Source organism: Phoca vitulina, unplaced genomic scaffold (genome assembly GCF_004348235.1).
Source record: "Phoca vitulina isolate PV1807 unplaced genomic scaffold, GSC_HSeal_1.0 scaffold19, whole genome shotgun sequence".
Classification (NCBI taxonomy): Eukaryota; Metazoa; Chordata; class Mammalia; order Carnivora; family Phocidae; genus Phoca; species Phoca vitulina.
Window position 1 is genome coordinate 30632862 of NW_022589722.1, and position 24710 is coordinate 30657571.

Genomic DNA, 24710 nt, shown 5'->3' on the forward strand with positions numbered 1-24710 from the left:
CCTCTCCTCTCCTCTCCTCTCCTCTCCTCTCCTCTCCTCTCCTCTCCTCTTCTCCTCTCTTCTCACTCTGCTCTCCAGGAGTGATGTCTCCCCAGATGGCCCACCCCCACCAGACTTCTGCCCTCGCCCTGCCCCGAACCTGCCTGGCCACCGTCACCAGGACCTCCACGCTGCCCCACCCAAGCTCGGTTTTCAGACCTCTCCTTCATCTGCAGCCTGTGCCATCGTGGATTACCTCCTCCTCCTGGGAATACTCCCTTCGACTGGCTTCCAGGACACACCCTCAGTCCCATGCTCCTCCCCAGGCCCTTTGCTGTTTTCTCCTCTCCTTCCAAACCTCCAGATGTTGTTGCTCACCAGGGCCCTCTGCACCTCTCCTCTCTCAACCACGCTTGTTCTCTTGGTGATCTTAGCTTGTCTCATGGGTTTAAATACCACCCATAGGCCATCATTGCCCATATTTACATCTCCAGCCTGGACTCTTCCCTGAATTCAGATGCATACATCCAGTCACCTCCCGACGTCTATCTGCTCTTAGGTGTCTAATAAATTATCCAAGGCAATACAAGACTCACTGACCTTCCCCCCAAAGCTGACCTTCCACCTCTGTCAATGGGAACTCCACTGTTCGAGTTGCTCAGGCCCCAACCCCAAGCATCTTGATTCCTTCCTTTCTCTCAAATGCCACATCCAGTCCAGCGGCAAATCATCTCAAACTGCAACTACCTCCCTCCAGCTCCACCATGACCATCCTGGACCAAGCTATCAACATCACTCTGTGGGATTATTGCAATAGCCTCTAAGTGGTCTCCCTGCTTCTGCCCTTGTCCCTCTGTAATCTCTTCTCAATCCAGTGACCAGAATGAACCTGCAAAAAATTAAGCTAGATCTTTTGCTCAAAACCTTCCAATAGCTTCTCATTTCACTCAGAATAAAAAACAGATTCATTTCAAGGACCAATAAGGTTTTCACAGTCTGGACTGATCTCCTCCCACACTGCCTTTCATTCATCCCACCCTTGCCACCCTGGCTTCCTCACTTAGAATGTTAAGTGTGTCAGACTCACTTCTGCCTCAGGGCCTTTGCACTAACTCTTTCCTCTGCCTGGAAACATTTCCCTATATATCTGCATATCCTGCCCCTTATCCTTCTACAGGTCTTTGCTGAAATGCCATCTTATCAGAGAGGTCTCCCCCGACCACTATTTTAAATGGCAACCCTGTACCCTCCCCCATCCCCACACTCTCTTATCCACTTCTCCATAGCACTGATTACTGACATGCCGTATGGTTATGTATTTGTCATCCCTCTCCCTAGTAACCTATCCCAAGCTCAATGAAGGCAGGAGATTTTGTCTGTTTTTTTCACTGCTCAATCTTTAATTCTTGGCACATAGATACCTGTTGAAAAATGCATTCATAGGCCGTTAAAAAAATCTCACCCACTTCCCAGGTTTCCATGTCTGGCTGAGAGCTTTTATCTCAGCATTGGTCTTGCTCCTTGAACTGCCCCCTGGACATATCCCCAGGTACCTCAGAACATTCTGGAAAGTAACCCTGAATTTCTCTCTGGCTCTGCTCCTCCCTCCACCCTCCTCCCTTCAGTGAATGACACCTCCATCCCTAGTCAAACCGCAAACCTGGGAGTCCTCCTTGAGCCACTCTTGTCTCCAGGCCACCCTCAACTCCCATCCTTCTACCTCCTGTGTATATTTGGAACTGTCCATTTCTCCCATCCCTGCTGTCACCATGGTGATCCAAGCCACCGCCTTTTTGTTCACCTGGAGGGACCATGCCGAGGGCTTTCTAATTGTCCTTCATTTTCTTTCTTGTCCCCTCCAGTCTATTCTCAACATAGCAGTCAGAGCGCTACTTTTTAAACAGTGTCAAGCTGGACAGTGTCACCCCCACTCCCTCCATTCCAGCTTAAAACCCTCCAGTGGCTTCCCATTACGTATGGAATAAAATCCTCGGCTCCCCCTGGCAGAGCTCCCTTGCCCATTGTGAGGATGACTGATCAGTGCCCCGGCCCAAGACCACAGCCAACATCAGCAATCCCCGGTGGTAATGCTAACACCCCGTGCCTGCACCCAAGAGCTTTACCTGAATCCCCTGCTCTGTGGATGAGGGCAGGGTAAGAAGAGATGCTCTGCGTGCCTGGGAAGGAGCTCGGGGTGGGCACGCAAGGTTTGACTGCGTTTTGCTTCCTTTTCAGAGGACCTCTACTTGAAGACAAGGCTGCAGTTTGATGAAAGAGCCAAGCATTTACAGAATCTGGAAAGCGCCACCAGAAAGGCAGTGTGCACAGCTGTGAAAGAATTCAACAAGAGCCAGGTACACCCCAGCCTCCGTCTCGGGGGTGAGGACACGCACAGGGCCACCTCCCCGGGGGTGCCCCAGCCTCCTGTGCCCAGCTCAGCCCTTCACCGGCTCACACCACACCCCGACAGAGCCCTGCCAGGGCTGCCCAGTTACAGAGATGAATGGACCCAGTCCCTGCTCCTGAGCTCTGAATCGGGGTGTGAAATTCAACAGAACTAGTCATGTGAGCCTGGGGTGTGGGGGTGGGGCCTCAGTTGACCCTCTAAACCTCAGAGTCTTCTCCAATACCGAGGACTATGACGTCTACCTAAACAGATGCCACCTAGCACTGCTCTGACAACTTGTTTTGGTTTCACTTCCTCTCTATCACCTCTCAGAGCTCTGGTCCTTACGGAGAACAGGTCCATGGGTGCTCATTAACAGGAGCAATTATTATGGTGATGATTAACACAAACTCCTGGCGGCTCCTGACACCTCCCTCCTCTCTAAACTCTGTAGGGCCTCCTTCCAAACATTCCTCCTTACCTGGCCATTCCCTGTTCTCTATTCCTTTTGTTAATTAGATGCCCCTCCCCCCCCGATTTTCTTTTCAAAAGCGATTATACTTCCTGGATGGGATGGGGGCCACCCCCGATTCATTTAGCCCACGAGCTGGTTGACCAGAACTATGGTCTGTGAAGTAGGGTGAGCAGATGATGCACCAGAGAGTGGGAAGGGAATAGGAGAATCCTGCCTCCAGTATTTATTTTTAACCTCATCATTTTAAATCCCCACGTTAGTGTGTGTGTGTGTGTGTGTGTGTGTGTGTATTATGAAGTACATGCTATTTGTATGGTCTAATAGTATCACATTGTGAACTAAAGATATTGGAGACACAAGCTTAAAAATGTCCTACTGGTGGGACATTTATGTCATCCAAAAATCCTGGAGAGGCCGGACCAGAGACCAGGGAGAATGTTGGTTTTCAGTGGGGCAGGAAGGGGAGGGGTTGTGGAGGTCTGAGGAGGGCGCACTGCCAGGGTTGGGGGGGCGGAGCCCAAGGACAGACCAAGGCCCCTGGAGCCCAGGTCACAACCAGCAGCCTGCAGGAGATCCTAGACATCACCTGGTCCTTGCCCTTCATTTTGCAGACAACGCCTAAGAGGAGAGGTCATTTGCTCCCAGCCCTGCAGAGAATTCCTGGCGGATGGGGCTCTTGATTCTCAGTGTACTGTGACTGCTCATCCATTCTTTATTCGCTCAGTTCTCTCAACAGGTTATTTATTAGCCCTCTTTCTGGGGACTGTTTTTGTTTTGTTTTCTGGAAACCATGTTGCTGCACTAGTTGATGTATTTATTCATTCAGTGACATTTTTAGTGAGCACCTACAACGTGCTGGCACTCTCGGCTCCCCCAACTCCTCACGTGCACACCGCGAGGCGACACCATGGAAAATGCCCCCCGTTCGGGGGAAAGCCCCCTGTGGCTTCTGCAGCTCAGTTCCTGACTAGAAACAGGCTTTGTCCATTAGCCTGGAATATTAATGCAAAGGTCTAGGTAATTGTCCTCAGGAGCAAATCCGAAGCAGGTCAGTCCAACTCAGCAGAGGAGGCACACATTGGAGAGTCTCCCTCGGGGAGGTGAGGCCTGCTCCTTTTGTCAGACGTGTGTTGTGGTGTCAGGGTTAGGGGCAGGCCCTGGGGCCCAGCTGGGCAGGCACAAGACCAGGCTCTTGTCTGCCGCCCTGGAAAAGCCAACCAAGTGCCTCAGTTTTGTCATCTGCAGAGTGGGGATGATGATGACACCCACCTATGCCAGTCAGGAGTAGGCTAACTCATGCTGGTGTGGGTGGGAAACACTTCCCAAATCTCAGTCTTGGCGCGCCTGAGCAGCTCAGTCGGTTGAGTGTCCAACTCTTGATTTCGGCTCGGGTCATGATCTCAGGGTCCTGGGATCAAGCCCCACATTGGGCTCCATACTCAGTGGGGAGTCTGCATGAAATTCTCTCTCTCCCTCTGCCTCCTGCTTGTGCACGCATGCTCTCTCTAAAATAAATAAATAAATCTTAAAAAAAAAAAAAGAAGTCACCACTGTTGTGAATCACTCTGTTGGGGGTTCTTTGTGGCCTATAGCAATCCCGGGGTGACCAGGGCCATTGGGAGGGGCACAGAGCCTTGCCCTGAGGTGAGTGAGGCCAAACCAATGGGAGATGGTGGCCTAACCTGGGGAGATGGCTCCCGGCTTTGGCAAATTAGTGCAAACACCTGCAGTTCTTACACACACAGCCAGCAGGTGGGGATTCCCTCAGCCCAGCCCACATGCCCATCGTCATCAAGGCAGCCTGGGTCCAAGGGCCTCCCCACATCCATGCCTGACGAGTCTTCTGCCCCCACCCCACCTGTCCCATGTGCACGTTAGCAAACTCTTCCAAGTCAAGGGCTCCCAGCGAGATGTGCCCACCTGTGCCTCAATCCCCATGGGGTCACTCAGGGCATCTTCCTTAATGTCTTCCCACGTGCAGGCCACCGAGTCACTGGAAAGGAAAATTCGAGAGAAAAAACAGGAACAAGAAGACAACCTGGCTGAGATCTCCAACCTGCTGCGTGGGGACCTGCTCTCGGAGAACCCACACCAGGCAGCCAGCTCCTTTGGGCCCCACCGCGTGGTCCCCGACCGCTGGAAGGGCATGACCCAGGAGCAGCTGGAGCAGATCCGCCTGGTTCAGAGGCAGCAAGTCCAGGAGAAGCTGGTACCCGCCCCCTCCCCTCCTCACAGAGCCCGCACACGTAGCCCTGGGCCACCCTCCTGCTGCCTTCCTCCAGCATCGGGTTATAGCTGCTGCCGTACTCGTCCCTAGAAGAAGCCCTCAAGGAGTTTCTGTTCTGGGTCGGGGGCACGGGGAGACAAGAGTCAAATAACCCCACACATGGGTGATGTGCTTGGGTGGACGTAAGGCTGGGCCAAGGGGATGGAGGATTTGGGGCTTGAGGGGGGTCACCAGGAGACTAGGAAGTGATATTGGAACAAAGACTTGAAGAAGGGGAGGGAGTGAGCCACGCAAATATCTGGGGAACGACCACCAGGCAGGGTGAGATTCAAGGGCAAAGGCCTTGAGGCAGGACCAGCTCAACCTGTTCAGGGAAGAGTGAGGAGCCAGGTGGCTGGAGGTGGAGTGAGGACAAGGACAGGAGGAGGTCTGGGTGGTGGAAGGTCAAGGTCCTGGCAGTCCACGGGGAAGACTTGGCTTTTTCTGTGACTGATGGGAAGCTCTGGAGGGTTTTGAGCAGAGGAGTGACATGCTCTGACTTACATTTCGCAGGATCCCTCTCGCAGCTGTGTTGAGGAAGGACTGCATTGGGGTGTGGGGGAGAGGGATCACTGGGGAGGCTGTTGCAGTGGTCAAGGTGAGGGATGGTGCTGGCTGGGTCCAGGGCACTGGCAACGAGGGTGCTGAGAAATGGTCAGATTCTGGATCTATTCTGAAAGTAGAGAAGACAGGATTGGTTGAAGGGTTGGGTGTGGCATATGAGACCCAGAGGAGGTAAGGATTACTCCACGCCTTCTGGCCTGAGCCGTGAGAAGGATGGAGTTGGCATTTACTGAGATAGGATGATGATGGGAGGAGCAGGTTAGTAGGTGGAGTAGAAGTCACAAGTGCAACTTTGGATATGTTATGTGTGCAGTGCCTATTAGACATCTATATCTGTTAGGATTCTGTGCCTGATCATGGCAGAAAACCCTGACTAACAGCATCTTAAATAAAATAGAATTAAATTAGAATATAGAATAAATAGAATAAATTAAATAAAACCCCCCCCTCTCTTGCATGGAGACCAAATCCTTAGGAAGATAGTCCAGGGCTGGTATGGCAACTCCATGGTCATTGACTAATGTTTTGCCATCCTTGGCACCTGGCTCCCACTTCCTAGTGTAAACTGGCTGCTTGAGCTCCAGCCATCACATGCATATTCCACCTAGCAGGAAGAGTGCTCGCTTCGGCAGCACATATACCATCTAACAGGAAGAAGGAATGAGGAAGAACACTCTAAGGACACTTCTCAAAAGTTTCATGGGACACTTCCACTTAAATTCCCTTGGATAACACTTAGTCACAGGGTTGCCCCAAATTGTAAAGAAGATCGGGAAATGTAGTGTTTATTCCAGGCCGTAAGGTGCTGGCAGTTGTTTTATTAAGGAAGAAAAAAAATGGCTACCGGAAGACAAGTAATATTTTCTGCCATGACGTCCCAGTAAAGCCAGCAGCTGGAGTTCAGAACGAGGTCCGGGCTGGAGACAGAGGCAGAGAGAGATGGCCACACAGACAGTGTTTAAGGCAGTGAACCTGGCTGAGGTGAGTGAAGACAGAAGGGGTCTGAGGACTGAGTCACGGGACAGCCCACACCCCCACCATCGTTTAGGGAGAGTGAAGGGGCTGGAGAAGGGAAGCCAGGGAGGGAGGAGGGGCCCAGCAGGGGAGCCCCTGGGTCCGACAGTGCCACTGGGCTGCTGGCTGAACGCTGGATCCAGGTGGCAGTCCCTGGCGCCTCCCTCTGGAACATCCTTGGAGGAGGGGCGGGGGAGACAGAAGGCCACAGGCAGGAAGGAAGTGGAGACCACAGGTGCAGACAACCCTTCCAAAGTGTTTTGCTCTAAAGGGTGCAGGGAAAGGGGGTGGTAGCTGGTGGGGACACGGGGTCAAGAGAGAGGTTTTGGCTTTCTGATTATAGAAGTAACAGCATACTTGTCATTCCATGAAGACAACACAGTAGAGAGGGGGACATTGACACCAGCAGGGACTTGCTGGAGCCCGTGGCCCGGGTGGCAGACGCACAAGGCCCTGGCAGCACTAGCTGAGGCTTGGGGAGCCCAGGCTGATCATCCTTGGCCGTGGGCGTGGGGCGTGTTGGCGGGGCAGCATGTGGAGCCCCTATTTCCTGGGGAAACAGGAAGGGAGGCCAGCAGCTGAGGGGGAGGGGGTCCAGTTGGGGGTTTGGGGATGGAGAATGGGGTGCTAATGGTCATCTAGGAGAGCCGGAAAGGAACGGCCTAGGGGAAGAGGGCAGGATGGCCAGGCAGAGCCGGGGGCCCCCTGGAGGCTGAAGGTCATGAACTTGAAGTATCCCCAGTGAGCGTGGTCAGGTGCCCTGGCCACGCTCAGCTGTAAGGGGTCCATGCTCAGGGCCTGCTCGCAAGTCTGACCAAGTGAGAGTTTCAAGGGCACCAAGGGTGTCTGCCAGGGGGTGTCAGCCATGGACGTTGGGCTGAGCAAGGAGGGACATGAAGACGCAAAGAGTGCCGGGACTAGGAAGTGTGCGGTCAGTGGGTAGGAGGGCCTGGCATGGGGTGAGGGATGGAATAACTGTTGAAATCAGGGGACTGGAGAGTGGGTGGAAGAGGCAGATCAGAATGGTGGAGATTAGGATCCTTGAAGATGGTGACCCTAGGGAGGCTGGCATTCTTGGTAATGACAAGGTGGGGGCAGAAGTCCTCAAAGTGGGGTCTCTGGACCAGCAGCATCAGCATTGCCTAGGACCTTGGGAGAAATGCAGATTCTCAGGCCCCGCCCCAGCCTCCTGAACCAGAAACCCTGGAGTGGGGCCCAGAGTCTGTGGCTAGGAAAGCCCCCCCCAGGGGTTCTGATGCCTGTTGGAGTTCGAGGGTCACTGGTAGGCTGTGCCCAGTGGGTGACAGCTGACGGGTTGGCTCTAGGTCTTTGGAGAGGAGAGGGACTGGCTGAGAAGCCAGGGAAAGGAAAGTTCTCAGGCCTGCAGGGTGGGCGGGGCTGCCCCAGGGTCAGCAGATGACCACCTTGGGTGGGATGGCAGGTGCCTCGGTCAGGCGAGTACAGGGGGAGGGGCAGCAGCCTGGCTCAGGGAATGAGGAGCAGGTGGGACATCTCCCCTGCCTGGTCTCCTCCAGGCCCAGAAGGTCAAGTGTGTGGGAGTGGGAGTGGGGGGCAGCCAAGGCTGAGGCAGGGAAGTAGCCCAATGTGGGAAGAGCTCCGAAGTTGGCATCAGGTGCAGGGAATGTTGGTCCCCCTTGCAAGGCCCTGCTCTGTCCTTCTCTCCTGCGATTCAGCTCAACTATCTGGCAGGGAAGGTTGACCATCTGTCCAGAAAGCAGCAGCATCTTTGTAGAAAATGAAGACAGAAAAACACAAAGGGGAAAAACACCTACAATATGTCTCACCACTCATAAATACTCCCCTGCCCCGCACCCTTGTATGCCCCCTGGTGCCCTTCCCTCCTGCCGCCTCTTTCACGTAGGGAGACGGTTTGAAAAACGGAGATCATGCAAAGAATAGTTAGGTTGCCTGTCTCTGAGTCCGGGGCAAGTATGTCCCCATGGCATTCTCTATTCTTCATGAAAGCATCTTGTGTCATGACTCAGGGCAGCTGTGAGCAGCCTCATTTTACAGGAAAGGAAACTGAGGTTTAGACAGGCAAAATGACTCACCCTGTAGGTGACAAAACCAGGCGCTAGCCTCGGCTTAGTCCCTGGGTGGGGGGCCGGGGCCTCTGCCAGCCCGTCTGTGCCTGGTGGTCTGCTGACCCAGGACTGCGGGGCCACTGGACACTCTAGCCCTGCTCATCAGTGGCCGGGAACCCTGCCCTGAAACCCATGGAGTGGAAGGAGGCGTACTCATCCTCAGACCCGACCCCACCTGCTTTTGCTTCCTTTTGCCTGTAGAAGGGTGAGCTGACAAAGTAATTTATACTCAGGATGGCTGATAAAACTACTCAGGTTTTGGGGAGTGGCCCCTTCCCTCTGCATTCATCCAGTTGCCTCTTCGAAGGCTCAGTGGTTTTTATAGAGGGGTCTGGAAGGCAATGGGGAATGAGCTGAGATGCAGAAATTCACCCCCAAGATCATGAGCCCATTGTCGGGTGGGGCTGTTGCTTCCGTATGTTCTAGAAGCGACCGGGTGATCCCAGTGTTCGGCAGCATGCCCCACTGGTGGCGTCCGGGGTGGGAGGCCCGGCCTTCGGAGCCCTGGGCTGGCCGCTGCTGTCCCTGCAGGCCTCAGAGGGCCGGCTGACACCTTCCAAGTGTGGGAAGCACCTGGGCCGCCCGGAATGATGGCAGGTGGAGGTGGTCTCCTCTGATTTCCCGCACGATGTTGCTCACCTACCTGCCCCACCCGAGCCTCAGTTGCCCTAGCTGTAAGATGAGAGGCCGATTCTCCTGATGATCCCCTGGATCTCTTCTGGGTCTGGGGCCGGGTGGTGGTGAGTCACCTCTCCTCCCTCCAGAGGCTTCAGGAGGAAGAGCGGCAGCGAGACGCGGACTGGGACCGTCGGAGGGTACAGACGGCGCGCGCCGCTCTGCTCAGGGAGCGGTGGCAGCAGCGGCAGCAGCGAGACCTGCGCCGGGCTCTGGCCTGCAGCAACCTCGGCCTGGCCAAGGAGCAGCGTGCGCAGTGAGGGCCTGGGGGCGCGGGGAGGAGGGCTTGGGGTGGGGGAGCAGGCAGCACGTGGGAGTGGGGATCCGGCTGAGTCGTGGGGACGGTCAGAGCAGGCCGTGTGGGCCCACCCTCCCTGAGTCCTTCCCACCCAGAGGCCCAGGGCCCGGGCCGTGGATCTCCCTGGGGGCCCCCTAGCAGCCGTGGCTTGGGCGGCACAGCCCCCCGGTATAGAATTCAAACAGGAAGGGGAGAAGGGCTGAGAGCCACAGGCCAGAAATTAAGGGCTTGGAAACCACTGGTCCCGGCACTGGCCAGATGACCCACTCTGGGAGGTGCTCGTGGGGACACTAGTGACCCCCAGTGGCTCAGACGTGGGGGCTGGTGATGGAGTACACAGAGGGCACGGGAGCCCCAGGGGACGGCACTGGGTGAACCTGGGGGAGTCGGAGGGCTTTTCCCAGGAGGCTGCGTGGCTCAGACATGGTGGGAGGATGGTGGCAGCTACCCAGTGCAGCGAGGGGTCTCCCGGGCTGCCCAGGGCCAGCTGGAATCTCTTCGCCATACTGACAGACCCCAAGAGCTGTTCGCAGTTCCGCCTACAGAAGACGTCAAATGCAGATCCGTTGGTGAACTTATTAAAAAACACATTATTTACTTATTTACCTGTCTGTTCATCAAGCTCTTGGCTTGAACTTGGCAGAGACCCACCGGTATGTTCTGCAATCAGGTGTCTGTTTCCCAGTGGGTCCACTGTTGGCCGGTCACTTCTGTTGGGGGCCCCAAAGAAGCAGTAGAGACGATCTGAGGGGAGTCAGATGGGATGAACAAATGTCTTTACAGCCACGCTATATATGTGGTACATACATGTGTGTGTACTGCATACACACATGTATGTGTGTGTGATGTATTCATGTATGTGTGCGTATAGTGTATTCATGTATGTGTGTGGTGTATTCATGTATATGTGCATACAGTGTATTCATGTATGTGTGCGTACAGTGTATTCATGTATGTGTGTGGTGTATTCATGTATGTGTGTGTGTGGTGTGTTCATGCATGTGTGTGTACGGTGTATTCATGTATGTGCACGTACAGTGTATTCATGTATGTGTGTGGTGTGTTCATGTATGTGTGTAGTGTATTCATGTATGTGCATGTACAGTGTATTCATGTATGTGCGTGTACAGTGCATTCATGTGCGCGTACAGTGTATTCATGTATGTGTGTAGTGTATTCATGTATGTGTGCGTACAGTGTATTCATGTATGTGTGTGTAGTGTATTCATGTATGTGCGCGTACAGTGTATTCATGTATGTGTGTGTAGTGTATTCATGTATGTGTGTGTATTCATGTATGTGTACAGTGTATTCATGTATGTGTGTAGTGTATTCATGTATGTGTGCGTACAGTGTATTCATGTATGTGCGTGTAGTGTATTCATGTATGTGTGCGTACAGTGTATTCATGTATGTGCGTGTAGTGTATTCATGTATGTGCGTGTACAGTGTATTCATGTATGTGTGTAGTGTATTCATGTATGTGTGCATACAGTGTATTCATGTATGTGTGTACAGTGTATTCATGTATGTGTGCATACAGTGTATTCATGTATGTGTGTAGTGTATTCATGTATGTGTGTAGTGTATTCATGTATGTGTGTGTATAGTGTATTCATGTATGTGTGTATAGTGTATTCATGTATGTGTGTGTGTAGTGTATTCATGTATGTGTGTGTATAGTGTATTCATGTATGTGTGCATACAGTGTATTCATGTATGTGTGTAGTGTATTCATGTATGTGTGTGGTGTATTCATGTATGTGTGCATACAGTGTATTCATGTATGTGCGTGTACAGTGTATTCATGTATGTGTGCGTACAGTGTATTCATGTATGTGCGTGTACAGTGTACAGATGTGTATATGTGTGTATATGTGTGTATAGCGTATATATGTACACATGTATGTATATATATGTAGATAGATATAGATTTAAAAAGTAGAATATTTAGGAAACCAGGCCTTTGCTGATTGTTTTTTTCTCCTTATTTTACTATCAGGAAAAAATATATGGAGGAAGTCTGTACAAATCAACCCACTGAAGATTATTTCACACAATTTAATACACAAAGTCGGTAATAATGAAAGAGAAACCGTTTATGCCTAAAAGGCAGTAGCTGTGAAGAGTCACATGTATTAAAAAAAGAAATCCACTCCGTGTCTCAGAGGTCCCCATCTCACTTTTCTCCCGTGGACTAACACGCGTGGAACCTCTCTCTCCCTTGCACGTGCATGAGGAGCATTAGTCTCTGTCCAGCTCCGCTCGGAGAGTGTCCCCGGGGTTGGCCATGGGGACCGTGGGTGCAGGGATGGAGCAGACGCGGCCCTGCGGAGGACTACCCCAGAGAGAGTGGCATTTGAGGGGGCCCGCGTCTCACTGAGCCCCCGGTGAGCCTGCTGTGAAGGCCAACACGAGTGCTCACTACGTGCGAGGTGTTTGGAACAATCTGACCCTCACGGCAGCCAGTGGTGGGTATCTTTATGACTCACCTGCTCAGGAGAGGAGCCTGAGATGCAGACACGATAAGTGACTTGCCCAAGGTAACGCTGACGGGCAGTGATGGGCCTGGGCTTGAGCCCCGGGAGCCTGGCTCTCAAACGCCTCCTTTTCCTGGCTCCGGTAGCAGCGCCCCAAAGCAAGAGCGGCTTCAGCAAAGCCATTTACCTCCTGCTCTGGGGACTCTCTAGCCGGGCACACACAAAGGCACGTTATCTGTGGAGCGCAGCATGCAGACGGCCTGGGGGACCGCACGGGCTGAGGTGGAAGAAGAGGATCCTGTGGACTTTAACAGGAGAGCTCCTGAGGAGCTGTGAGCCACGGAGTAGCAGGATCCGGTGTGCGTGCTTCCGAAGGGGGGCTCCAGCAGCGGTCGGCTGCCAGAAGAGAGGCTGGCTTTGAAGACACGTGTCCCCGTCTCCTGGCCAATCCAGGCTCACGCGGGCTCCCAGAATGGCAAAGCATTTGAGCGAATGGTCACACTGGGACATAGTTCACACCCAGAGTTCACCTAGTAATGCTGCCACCCCCAGGGCGAGGTGGGGCAGGCGGGTGTGGGGGGCTCCTGCAGGTGCTAGGGCTGAAATAGGAATTGTGATCTTATGCCAGGGAGTGGGGCACATGCAAGTCCACTGATGTGGGGTCTCACTAGTGCCCCTTGTGGATGAGCTTGTTCACTACAAGTCTATGGAGCCGAGGTGTTCTCCTTGGCAGGCCGAGGAATGAGCCGTCTACTGGCTCAGATTGCCCCTAGGATGTCCCCGTTACGCAGCGGGGCAATTCCAACAGACCCACGTTGACTCTGCTCCTCCTGCCGGGGGAGGAGACCTCCAGATCCATCCTAATCAAGTGCACCCCATGTGATTCACCCCCTCGCCACGGCTGCTGGCCATCCGAATGGAGCACGTACTCCTGAGTGACTGACGGTGACGGTACGCCCCCTCGTTTCCTGGGGCTGCCATAACAAAGTGCCACAGACTGGGGGGCTTAGCCACAAACATTTCTACTTCTTCACAGTCTGGACGCCAGAGATGAAGGTGTTGGTTGGGCTGGTTCCTTCTGAGGGCTCCGTGGCTTCTAGCAGTTTGCTGGCGACTTTTAGGGTTCCCTGGCTTAGCGATGCATCACCCTGACCTGGCACTCTCCGGATGCGCCCGTCCGTGTCCAAATTCCCTCTTTTTATAAGGAAGCCAGTCATAGTGGACTAGGGCCCACCCCAGTGACCTTGTCTTAACTAATTCTATCTACAATGACCTTATTTCCAAATAAGGTCACGTCTGAGGTACTGGAGTTTAGGGCTCCAACATATCTTTCTGGGGGAACACAATTCAACCCATCATGGGCAGAATGCAGAGGGCACCTGGTCCCGTTACCTCCCAGGACAATCCCATTAGGAACATTGGTGGCCAGGCTGAACAAGCCACACTTTGAGGAGGGTACTGGTGACGGAGGAGAGACCGCGCATCCATATTGTCACTCCTCCTGCGCTTGGGCAGGGTGATAAAGTGGGAGACACACAGATAAAGAAGTAGGTCTTGCAAAGGAGCCCAGGATGGGTCACACGTGGGCTGGTAGCCACGGGCAGAAGGGAGATAGCGCTCAGAGGCCGCTGCAGCCGCCAATAATACATTATAGGCCCGGAATCACGGGCCCAGTGTGGAGAGGCATGCTTTAACTCTGAATTTTGCATCCTAACAAATGTTCCAGGAGGAAGGGCAGGCTTGGAAACTTTGGGCACGCGCTTGCTTTCCGTGCGCCCTCTGCTGGTGACCAGAAGCACAACACCTTCCCCGTGGTTCTCAGGCAGGGAAAGTGAACCCAGCCATTGAAGAACCTGCCCAGGCCAGGCACTGGGCAGGTTCCTTCCACAGCCCTGACCCCGTTGGATGCCGCGATCACCCTCCTGCCAAGAGAAAACAGGAGAAGAGAGCTTATGCCTTAGCGCTGGCTGGAAGGCAAAGCCAGGGTCCAGGTGTGGGGCCTCTCAATGACTCTCCTCTGAGAGTCATGGCCCCTTACAGTCTTACACACACACACACTCTCTCCAGAGGGCCTGGGTTTGTTTTGTTTCTTTTTGTCTCAACATTTTACCATAAAAATTTCCAAACACAGGAAAAGAGACAGAATTGTACAGTATAGATGCATACGCTACTACCTAGATTTTCCAATTAATATTTTGCTGTATTTGCTTCCTCACCTCTCTCTCCACAGACCAGCTTCAAAAATTCCACTTATATGCTGCTTACAAAAGACACATTAAGGGGCACTTGGGTGGCTCAGTTGGTTGAGCGTCCGACTCTTGGTTTCAACTCGGATCATGATCTCAGGGTTGTGAGATCGAGCCCCATGAGTGGGGAGTCTGCTCGAGGATTCCCTCTCTCCTTCTCCCTCTGCCCCTCCCCCTGCTCTCTCTCTAAAATAAAGAAATAAATCTTTAGGGGCGCCTGGGTGGCTCAGTTGGTTAAGCGACTGCCTTCGGCTCAGGTCGTGATCCTGGAGTCCCTGGATCGAGTCCCACATCGGGCTCCCTGCTCGGCAGGGAACCTGCTTCTCCCTCTGACCCTCCCCCCTCATGTGCTCTCTCTCTCTCTCATTCTCTCTGTCTCAAATAAATAAATAAAAAATCTTTAAAAAAAAAAAAAAAAAAAAGAAATAAATCTTTAAAGAAAAAAGACACATTAAAACAAAATAGCCTAGAAAAGTTAAAAATAATAGGATTCCAAGGTTATTTGAACTTACCCAAATAAGTGAAAAGTGATGTTCACACAAACACCTGTCCACCAATGTTTATACAGCTTTCTTCATACTTGCAAAAACTCGCACGCAGCCAAGATGTCCAGACAATGGAATCTGGACAATGGAATGTTATCAGTGATAAACAGAAATGAACTATCAGCCTCAAAAAGACACGAGGGAACCTTAAACGCATATTACTAGAAGAAAGAAGCCAATCGAAAAAGGCTACATAGTGAGTGATTCTAGCTCTATGACCTCCTGGAAAAGACAACACTATGGAGACAATAAAACGATCAGTGGTTGCCAGGGCGTTGGGGGGAGGGAGGAATGAACAAGGGGAACACGGAGGATTTTTAGGGCAGTGAAACTACTCGGTATCATATTCTAATGCTGGATACAGGTCATCATATATTTGTCCAAACCCATACAATGTACAATGAGGGCCTAAATGAGCAATATATGTTTGTCGGAGTAGACAGTGCACTGTGTTCCAGTTAGTGCTTTTGCCTCACCTCCTGCGTCATTAAGGAGGCTGCACGCATGCTTACCTGTGCCAAGCACTATGCTAAGTGCATTTCTTCCACACATCTCAGCTCTTTGCAAGAATCCTCACAAACCAGGATTATTGTCCCCATTTTCCACAGATGAAGTCACTGAGGTGGAGGATTTCTATTTCCAAGGGAATGATCGATATGGCAGAATGAATATCCTAAAATGTTTGTCCACTACCACTCAACCAGATCCCAGATTAATTACACCAAGCAATGTATATGCATTGCTGAGCTCACAAGGGAGTAAATGAAACCATGGAAGTTACACACACACATAAAGAGAACAGTGAACCGAAACTAAAACAGTGAACATTAATGAGAAAGAGGCTGGGGTGGTCCTGGTGGCCAAGGTTGATAATAGGAATCCAGAATTTGGGGGATTAATAATTAGGAGAAAAATAAGAGGCCCTTATAAAGGGAGTGTATCAAAAATTGAGACCTCTGCATTTATCTGGGACTTTGGAAGGTGACTATACCCTTAGTGAAAGGGAGGGATGGGCAGAGACTGCTGGAAAGCAATGAGTCTTCCTTCACTGTGGCTGTGGGATAGTGATGATGGTGATGGTGGTGTTGGTGGTGATGATGATGGTGATGATGATGGTGCTGATGATGATGGTGATGGTGGTGGTGATGGTGATTTTGGTGGTGATGATGATGGTGGTGATGATGATGGTGATGATGGTGATGTGGTGGTGATGATGGTGATGATGGTGATGGTGGTGATGGTGATGGTGGTGATGACGATGATGATGGGGATGATGATGATGATAGTGGTGATACTGATGATGGTGATGGTGCTGATGATGGGGATGATGATGGTGATGATGGTGATGATGATGATGGTGATGGTGGTGATGATGATGGTGATGATGATGGTGATGGTGTTGGAGATGGATGATGGTGATGCTGATGACGGTGATGATGATGATGGGGATAATGATGATGGTGGTGGTGCTGATGATGGTGGTCCTTGAGAATTCACACGCAGATGCTCACTTTTATATAGCCCCAGAGTTTCCATGTTTTTCAAAGAGGGCAGAGAAATCCCCAGCAGGAAAATTAAATCTGTGTTCTCAGATTAATTTTGCCTCCACAGAACCTACTAGAGCCTAACATAAATAATCTCTGGACAAAAGCAGTCCTAATTTAGACTCCTCAGGATTCTCCCAGATTAAATTCAACCAAAGACAAGCTCACACAAACATACAAAACATGCAAGCAAACAAGATGCCATGAGTAAACATCAGTAGAAACCACCATTCAGATTTGGATCTCCCTAGAACTTTAGATAACGAAGTTATGGAATATAGGTTTTTATAAAAAGTGTGTTGGTCTTCTGCATCTAGCCTTGATGGAGTAACTAGTACTGGGCTATCCTGCTATAAACAACAGAAAACTGGACAAAATAAAACGACTGTTTTCAGACATTGGACGACAGATGGTGCAGGACTGTGATCTCTGAGAGAAGGGGAACGAGGTGAGCTGTACAATAGCCCAGTACTTCTTCCTGAGGGCATCACTATACTTGCAGGAAGGGGGACCCCAAGCAGAGTCCACTAATCTCACTGAGCTGAGGAAGAGCTCAGAGTCAGAGAAGCTGAGGTAGCAGGAATCTCTGGAGCAGACTTACCATGTGACCCGGCAATTCAATTCCTGGTTATGTGCCCAAGAGAATTAAAAACGTATGTCCACACAAAACTTTGTACATGAATGTTCAGAGCAGCATTACTCACAATGAGCAAAAGGTGCAAATGACACAAACGTCCATCAATGGATGAATGGATAACCAAAATGTGTATGTATATACCCACAATGGACTAGTATTTGTCCATAAAAAGGAATGAAGTACTGATAAATGCTACAACATGGATGAACCTTGAAAAAATTATGCTAAGTGAAAGAAGCCAGATACAAAAGGCCACATATCATGATTCCATCTATATGAAATGTCCAGAACAGACAAATCCATAGAAACAGAAAGTAGATTAGTTTTTTTCCAGGGACTAAAAGATTCAGGGTTTCTTTCTGGAGTGATGGACATTTTCTGAATTTATATAGTAGTGATGGTTGCATAGCTCTGTGAATATAATAAAAACCACTATATGCTTTAAGAGTGAATATTATAATATATGAATTATATCTCAATTTTTCAAAAGCCCACAAGATACCACACAACACGGCCACTAGAATAGCTAACATTAAAAAGACCGACCGTACCCAGTAATAACTGAGATGCAGAGCAACTGGAACCTTCATCCATCATTGGTGGGAAACAAGCAGTTTTTTATAAAGCTAACCTTATACTTGCTATACATTTAACCATGCACTTAACATTAAACAAAATTGACCACACATTTACCCTGTGGCCTAGTTATTCCTAGAGAAAAGAAAGCATATATCCACAAAAAGACTTTTACAGAAATGTTCATAGCGTCTTTATTCATAGTAGCCCCAAACTGGAATCAACCACTGGATGCCTATCAAAAAGTGATCTGGTAAACATTCTACCTGTACCACTCACCAATTAAAAGAACAAACTACTAGCGTACCCCAAAAATGGTTGAATCAGAAACCATAACCAGGAACATTGTACCAGACCCAAAAGAGTACATAAATCCAATTCTATATATGTGAGGTTCTAGAATCAGCAAAATTATTCTATCGGTGTTTGCCTGGGACAGGGCGATGGAGATGACCGTAAAAGCACACGAGGCAGTTTTTTTGGAGTGAAGGAAATGTACGGAAAAAAAAAAAAAAAAGAAACAAGACTCTATCCCCCACCCCCATCAAGTAAGCAAAGCAGGGACCCTAACACACCTGCTACCAGATTCCCATGGAATGAGCTTGGTGGCTGTCTGTCGTGCCTATGTCCACCAGCAGGTGGCATTGTGTCTTGCATGCATCCGCCCCTTGCAGGGCCATCTTGTTTCCATGCATGCCTCTGGGCTCTCTAGGCAGATAGACGAGGCTGGTGGGGAGGCTGTGGGTATAACCCACTGTGACAGCCACCTTGGAGTGGGGCTGCAGGTGCAACTGGTCCCCGCACCTCATCCCTGGTCACAGACCAGAGCATGGTGGGTGGAGTCTGGTGAGAGGGCCTTCTGAGTACATTTTCCAAAAGAGGCATCTTCTTGACCTATGATGTGTCCACATGATGCTAAAACAATGATGAAAAGAAGCTGGAGAAAGCCAAGTGAGGGCAAGACCATGAGGAATGTGGACCTACGTGGCCTTCCTCTGTGCTTACCTCCTAATCAACAACCCAGGTGTTGCCCTACATCCTTGCCCAACCACCCCCAGGTTCATGCTGCCCCATCTAGGAACCCAGCCACGCCCTGCCAAGCCCTGGCAAAGTCGGTTTTGCCCATACTGTATCTGGTAAGTCCGCCTTCTTTCTTTTCTTTTGCCAAATGAGTGATGGATCCAAAGCCCCAAGGGCCAATCCCTAGCTAGTGCTGGTTACGGCCCCAGTGTGGACCTGGGTGGGAATGTGGGGAGATGGAATGCCTGTGATTTAGTGGGTCTTTTCTTCTTACCAGATATTCTAGAGAGCTTTCCAAACACACTTGTTTTGACAGTGCCAGAAGAGATTTCAACCCTATTGTCTACAATTGGTGGGGATGGAGCAGTCTAAAATCCATTGGAGAAAGACGAGGCTCAGGCCATTTCCTCCACACCAGGCTGAGCTGTGAACTCATCACCCCATAAGGTTCCCATTGGGGCTCTTGGGCTCAACAAATGTGCCTTTGTTGACTGGGTGTCCAGTGGGAACTCACAGAGCCTGACAGGACTGACACCTCCCCAGGATAAGCACCGGAGCCAGCCAGCCACCATTAAGCCTCTCATCAGGGTCACTCTGTCCTTGGCTTGCTCATGTGGTAAGTGGCCCAGATTGGCCTTTCAGCTCCAGGGCCACCACAGATGGGGCCGGTCCCCTCATTCCCAACTCAAACTCATGACTGGGGAGTCTGATGAGACCTGGTCATTCTCTAAAATGGGCAGTCCGTAGGTTAAGGTTCCATCCCTGCTCCCTTCTCTGTGGCCAGGGGGATGTGCCTCAGAGCATAAGCAGAGGCCGAAGGGGTGGTGGTGGGCTTGCAGCAACATTAAGACTCCCAGCAAAACCAAATCATACCTGTAGCTCATTGCACCTAGCACAACACTGACATAACACAGACACATTAGGTGACTCGAACCTTCATTGATCTGTAACTCGTTATGGCCAATTTTATTTCCCAGATGAGGAACAGAGATTTAAAGAATAGAATTAACTTTTCCAAGATGGAGTCGGACTCCGACTCCCCAGAGCCCAGAAGGAATGGTTGGCAGAGCCCCAGGTCATGAGGGTGGGTGACAGCTCTCCAGTGTGTGTGTCTCTAGCTTGACCTTTGCCCTGGATTCCAGGCTCAGCATCAAACGCCCACTTGATAGCCACTTGGACGTCCACCAGTCAGCGTTAATGCTTCCAAACAAAACTCTGCCCCAAACCCGTTTCTCCAAGCCTTCACCATCTCCGTCAATGGCAATCCCAAAAAGTTTGGATTCATTCCTGGGTTTTCTCTCTCTCACATCCCACATCCACTCCATCAGCAGATTCTATTGACTAGACTGCAAAATATTTAAAAAATCTGACCACTTCTTACTGCCTTCTCGGCTCTTTGTCCAACCTATTCTCTCCTGGCTGGCGGACTGCGTTAGTCTCCTCACTGCTGTCCCTGCTTCTCCCTTTGTCCACACACATTCTTTCTCAACAAAGAAGCCACAGAGACAAAGTTAAAATGCAAGTCAGGCGGTCTTTTTGCTCAAACCCTCTAGTGGCTCCCAACTCAGAGCAGAGCCGGCTGCCTTCAGGGCCACATGACCTCATTCCTGGCCATGCGTCTCTCTGACCTCCTCTCCCACTGCCTCCTCCTTGCTCGCCCTCCTCCGACCATACTTGCTTCCTTGCTAGTCACCGAGCATGCCAACCTCATTCCTGCTGCAGGTGCTTGGCGCTGGGTGTTCTCCCAGCTTAAAATGTTCTTTCGCTGGATATCCGTGTGGCCAACTCTATCCTCTCCTTACAGACTCAGCTCAAAAGTTACCTTCTCGGTGAGGCTCTTTCCTGACTCCTGTGTACAATGACAACACCCCTCCTCCAGAGCACTCTTTCCACCCTGCTCTATTTTTCTCCGTGGCATCCATCACCTGTTACGTATGCTTATCATTGGCCCTCACCTGCCCCTAGAAGGTAAGTTCCATGAGACTTTGCTTTCATCACTGCTACGCCCAGAGCCTTGAACACTACCTGACTTTATTTGTTGCATGGATTAATGAATTTTGTGGCGTGAGTTTCACAGCCTGAGCTGGTCCACTCAGCATTCAGGCACGCTCAGGGCATGCTCCGAGAGCAAGTGGGATGAATCCACTAGGGACCCACATGTCTGATGATCGAGGAGCTTCCAGGGAAACACTCACCCAGGGGGAGAGGACAATCTTGGCACACAGTGTGTCCTAATTATAAGGGCTTGGCTAACAACAGAGAGATATGGCTCAGCTCCATGGGACTCCTGTTAGAGATACAGGGGAGGGCGCCAGGAGTCCAAGGACCAGTGTTCCTGTGGGCGTGGGGAACACCAGGCAGCATGACCCTGAGTGGTACCGGAGAGGTGTTGCAAGGTGTCAGCACGACCAGCTAGCCTTGGTGGGGGGCACATGACACCCACCTGCTAGGGGTGATGAGATCAACCATGAGAGGCCCACAATGTGCCAGGCACAGTGGTAGACCCTGGGCTGCAGCAATTAACAAGACATGCAGGTGAAGAGCGGCAGAAGTACACAGGCAAACAGATACATGGACAAGACCAACTCAAGTGAACTTGAACACCACCAAGAAAATGACTATGAGAGCCACTTTGTTCTATCCAACATTTTTAATGGTGATGTGGATGAAGTTCTAAAAAATTCCTCAGGTGGTCAGGTGAGTAGGGCCAGAATCAGGACCCACACAATCTGGAGCACAGCAAAATGGGATTTACTGGTGGCAAGTCGTCAAGATCTGGAATCAGGTTCCCCAAACCAATTACACTAACTCATGATGTCAGAGTGCACAGAGCATCTAAAAAGGATTTGGACCACACGTCAAAGACAGCGTGCCTGTTCTGTCACTCATTCATTCAACAATGGGTGGGTGATGATAGTGCTAGATATTATTCTGGACAATGAAGTTAAAACAAAACAAAACATACTCCTGTCCTTGTGGGGCTCACATTCTGGTGGGAGGACAATGAAAAAGATAAGCAAGTAAATCTGTGAGTAAAGATAGGGATGGGTGCTAATGAGCAGAAAAGGGGTTAGTGAGCATGGGTTTGAGCAGGCGTTCTGCACTTTTAAGTAGGGTGCTTGATGTCACTGAGTTCCCTGGGAAGCAGACTGGTTAGGAGATTAGTGCACAGGGCGTTTATTAGGGAGGGCAGCTGGGATCAGCATGTGTGGGGAGGGGAAAAAGGCAGGATTGGGCAGAAGGAGAAGTTGAGCTGTGACAAAGCCCAACAAAGACATGAGCCAGCCCCACATGGAGCTCTGGAGGTGGATGAGCCTTCAGAAACATCTAAGGCCTTTATACACTGTGTTGATCGGCTGTTGGATAAGCTGCCCCTGGAAGGATGTGTGGCCTTCCTCAGCTGAGGCAATTCTCAAAGAAGGCAAGAGCAGCTGGGGAGCAGGTCTTCCATTCCCGAAGAGGAGTCTGGGCCACACTTCCCAGTGTCCACCACACCAGGGAAAGCTTCAGCAAGGAGGAGATGTGGAAATAAGAACCTGAAGGCTTGAGGGCAAAAGCCTTTCCAGATAGAGGGAATAGCAAGTGCAAAGGCCCTGGGGAGGGACAATGAGTGGGTGTTCAAGGAGGCCGGTGTGGCTGGAGCTGAGTGAGTGTGGGAGTGGGGGAAGGGGAGCAGGGAGGACCATACTGGCCTTTGCAAGGATTTTAATGTTCCCTTGGTTCCTTTGGAGGGTTTTGAGCAAGGGGCAATTTGACTTGCATGTGGAGACATCTACTTTGGCTGCTGTGGTAAGACTGGTGTGTGGGAAGGAAACAGAGATGAAGCAGGGGACCGGAGGGGAGCCCACAGGAGTTATCCAGGTAGAGGGGATGGTAGCTCAGAGCCAGATGAAGCTGCAGGAGCAGATAAATGTTAAGATGGAGCAAACAGGCATGCCGACAGAGGGGTGTGCAATGTGAAGGGGCATAAGGATGACCCAAGGTTTGGAGATCGAGCAACTGTTTGAAAGGAATTTCTGTTACAAAAATTGATGCCTTCTCCCAGAACGATGTATTGGGCCGAGCCTGCCACACGGGGCCTGCCCTGGGCATTACAGAGTCAGCCTTTCTCCAGGGGGCGCCTGGGTGGCTCAGTCAGTTAAGCATCTGACTCTTGATTTCAGTTCAGGTCATGATCTCAGGGTTGTGAGATCGAGCCCTGTGTCAGGCTCAGCATTGGGTGTGGCGCCTGCTTAAGATTCTCTCTTTCTCTCTCTCCCTCTGTCCCTCCCCCCACCTCTCCCTCTCTTAAAAAAAAAAAAAAAGAAAGAGAGAGAGAGAGAGAGAGTCAGCCTTTCTCCAAACTCTCCAGTTCATCTCCTCTGAGTGGGAGATGCTGAGCAACAGGTAGTTTAACCAGTGAGGTGAGAGAGCTGTGCACACAGAGGGACCTCACACAGTTGAGGAGTTCAGACAGACCCCACCATCCAGCTGAGTCTCCTCTCCTCTTCTGGGACACCTGTAGGAAGGGCATTGAGAAATTAATACACTGAGTAGCAAGGCTGGGCAACAGATATAGTAACTATTGTAACTTTGAGGTGGTGAGGGCCATTAATTGATACTCCCCTGGAATGCTCTGCACCTTCATAATGAAGGAAATGCTGCATTTCAGTTATGTTGTTTGAAGTAAGGAGGCAATTTTTCCCCAACCTATTTCATGACTCCCTCAATCTTCTCCATGGATCTCTCAGGATTCAACGGGCCCAGGTGAAGAAGTCCCATATAGCGCCCATTTTGCTATTGGGATGCATAAGCTGAGGCTCAGAGAGGTAAAGGGATTTGCTCAAAACCACACAGCCCCGAGCCCGGTGGGGACCCATGCTGTGTGGCCCCAAAGCCTACTTTGGGTCTGTTCTCCATCCTGAATTGGAGCTAAGCCTGCTTGCTTGGCTGGGCCAACGGGAAGACTCAGCACACTCTATGTGCAGAGGCCTGGTCCAGGCAGGGTCTCCATAACATGCCACTCCTGGATCCATTGAGCACCAGGCAAGAATGGGCTCCGGGGGCTCGCCTCACAGCTGGCAGCATCCTGGATGACTCGAGGCTGTTTGGGGGGAGCCCAGTTCTCTCTCCTGGTCTGCAAGGTGGCAAAGCTGAATAGTAGGTCCTTGCGGGTGGGGCAGGGAGCTGTCTGGTCACCGAAGCACCACGCAGGGAGGAGGAGAGAGGCTTTCCTGACCTTGACTCAAACCCGCCAGGCAAGCAAGCCCCAGAAGAGGGACAGAATTCCACCCGTCTCCTGATTCCTTCCATATGGCGGTGTGCACAAGATGGGGGGTGGGGAGGTGTCTGCAGGAAGGCGTCGGTGTTTGGATATGGGCTTTCTCGTGCAGAATTAGCTGCACATAGTCCGTTTTCTTTTGCTTCCTCCCCAGGGCTCCCCGAGCCATGCCTGGCTTGGCCACAATTGCACTGAGGCCCCAGAGGGTCCTGGGGGTTCCCAGGGCTGAGGACCTCCCCTTTCAGCCTGCATGCCCTGGGGGAGCCGGATGGAGACCTGTTGTCTGATGGGACCTGTGTAGTTCCCACGCAGTGATGGGGTCCAGCAGCTGCAGAGGGAAGAGTGGAGTCCTGGAGCCTGTGGGAAGACAAAGGAGCTTTCCCTCTGTGAGGTTCAGTTTCCCCAGCTGTAAAATGGGATCATAGCACGGATGTACCTCTCAGCATAACCCAGAGGAGTAAGTAGATGAAAGTACATAAAGGCATCCTGCCACCGTGGCCTCCCATTGGTGTTCAGAAGCAGTCGGAAACGGTGGGTAAGTGGGCCGTGGAGTCACATTCCCTAGGCTCAAATAACAGCTCTGCCTCTCACAAGTCGTGTGCCCTTGGAGAAATGACCTTCCAAGGCCCATTCCCACATC

The 24710-nt window shown here is 51.2% G+C and overlaps 1 protein-coding gene across 1 annotated transcript in view; it reads left to right on the forward strand.

The window, feature by feature from the left end:
• The window catches only part of RIBC2 (RIB43A domain with coiled-coils 2), a 16928-nt gene extending 5026 nt beyond the window's left edge, over positions 1-11902 (forward strand). The window contains exons 4-7 of the mRNA XM_032416674.1: positions 2215-2333; positions 4822-5049; positions 9554-9720; positions 11765-11902. Coding sequence (XP_032272565.1) covers positions 2215-2333; positions 4822-5049; positions 9554-9720; positions 11765-11843 — 593 coding nt within the window. The 3' untranslated portion in view covers positions 11844-11902. The remainder of the gene's footprint in view (positions 1-2214; positions 2334-4821; positions 5050-9553; positions 9721-11764) is intronic.
• Positions 11903-24710: the final 12808 nt, after the last annotated feature.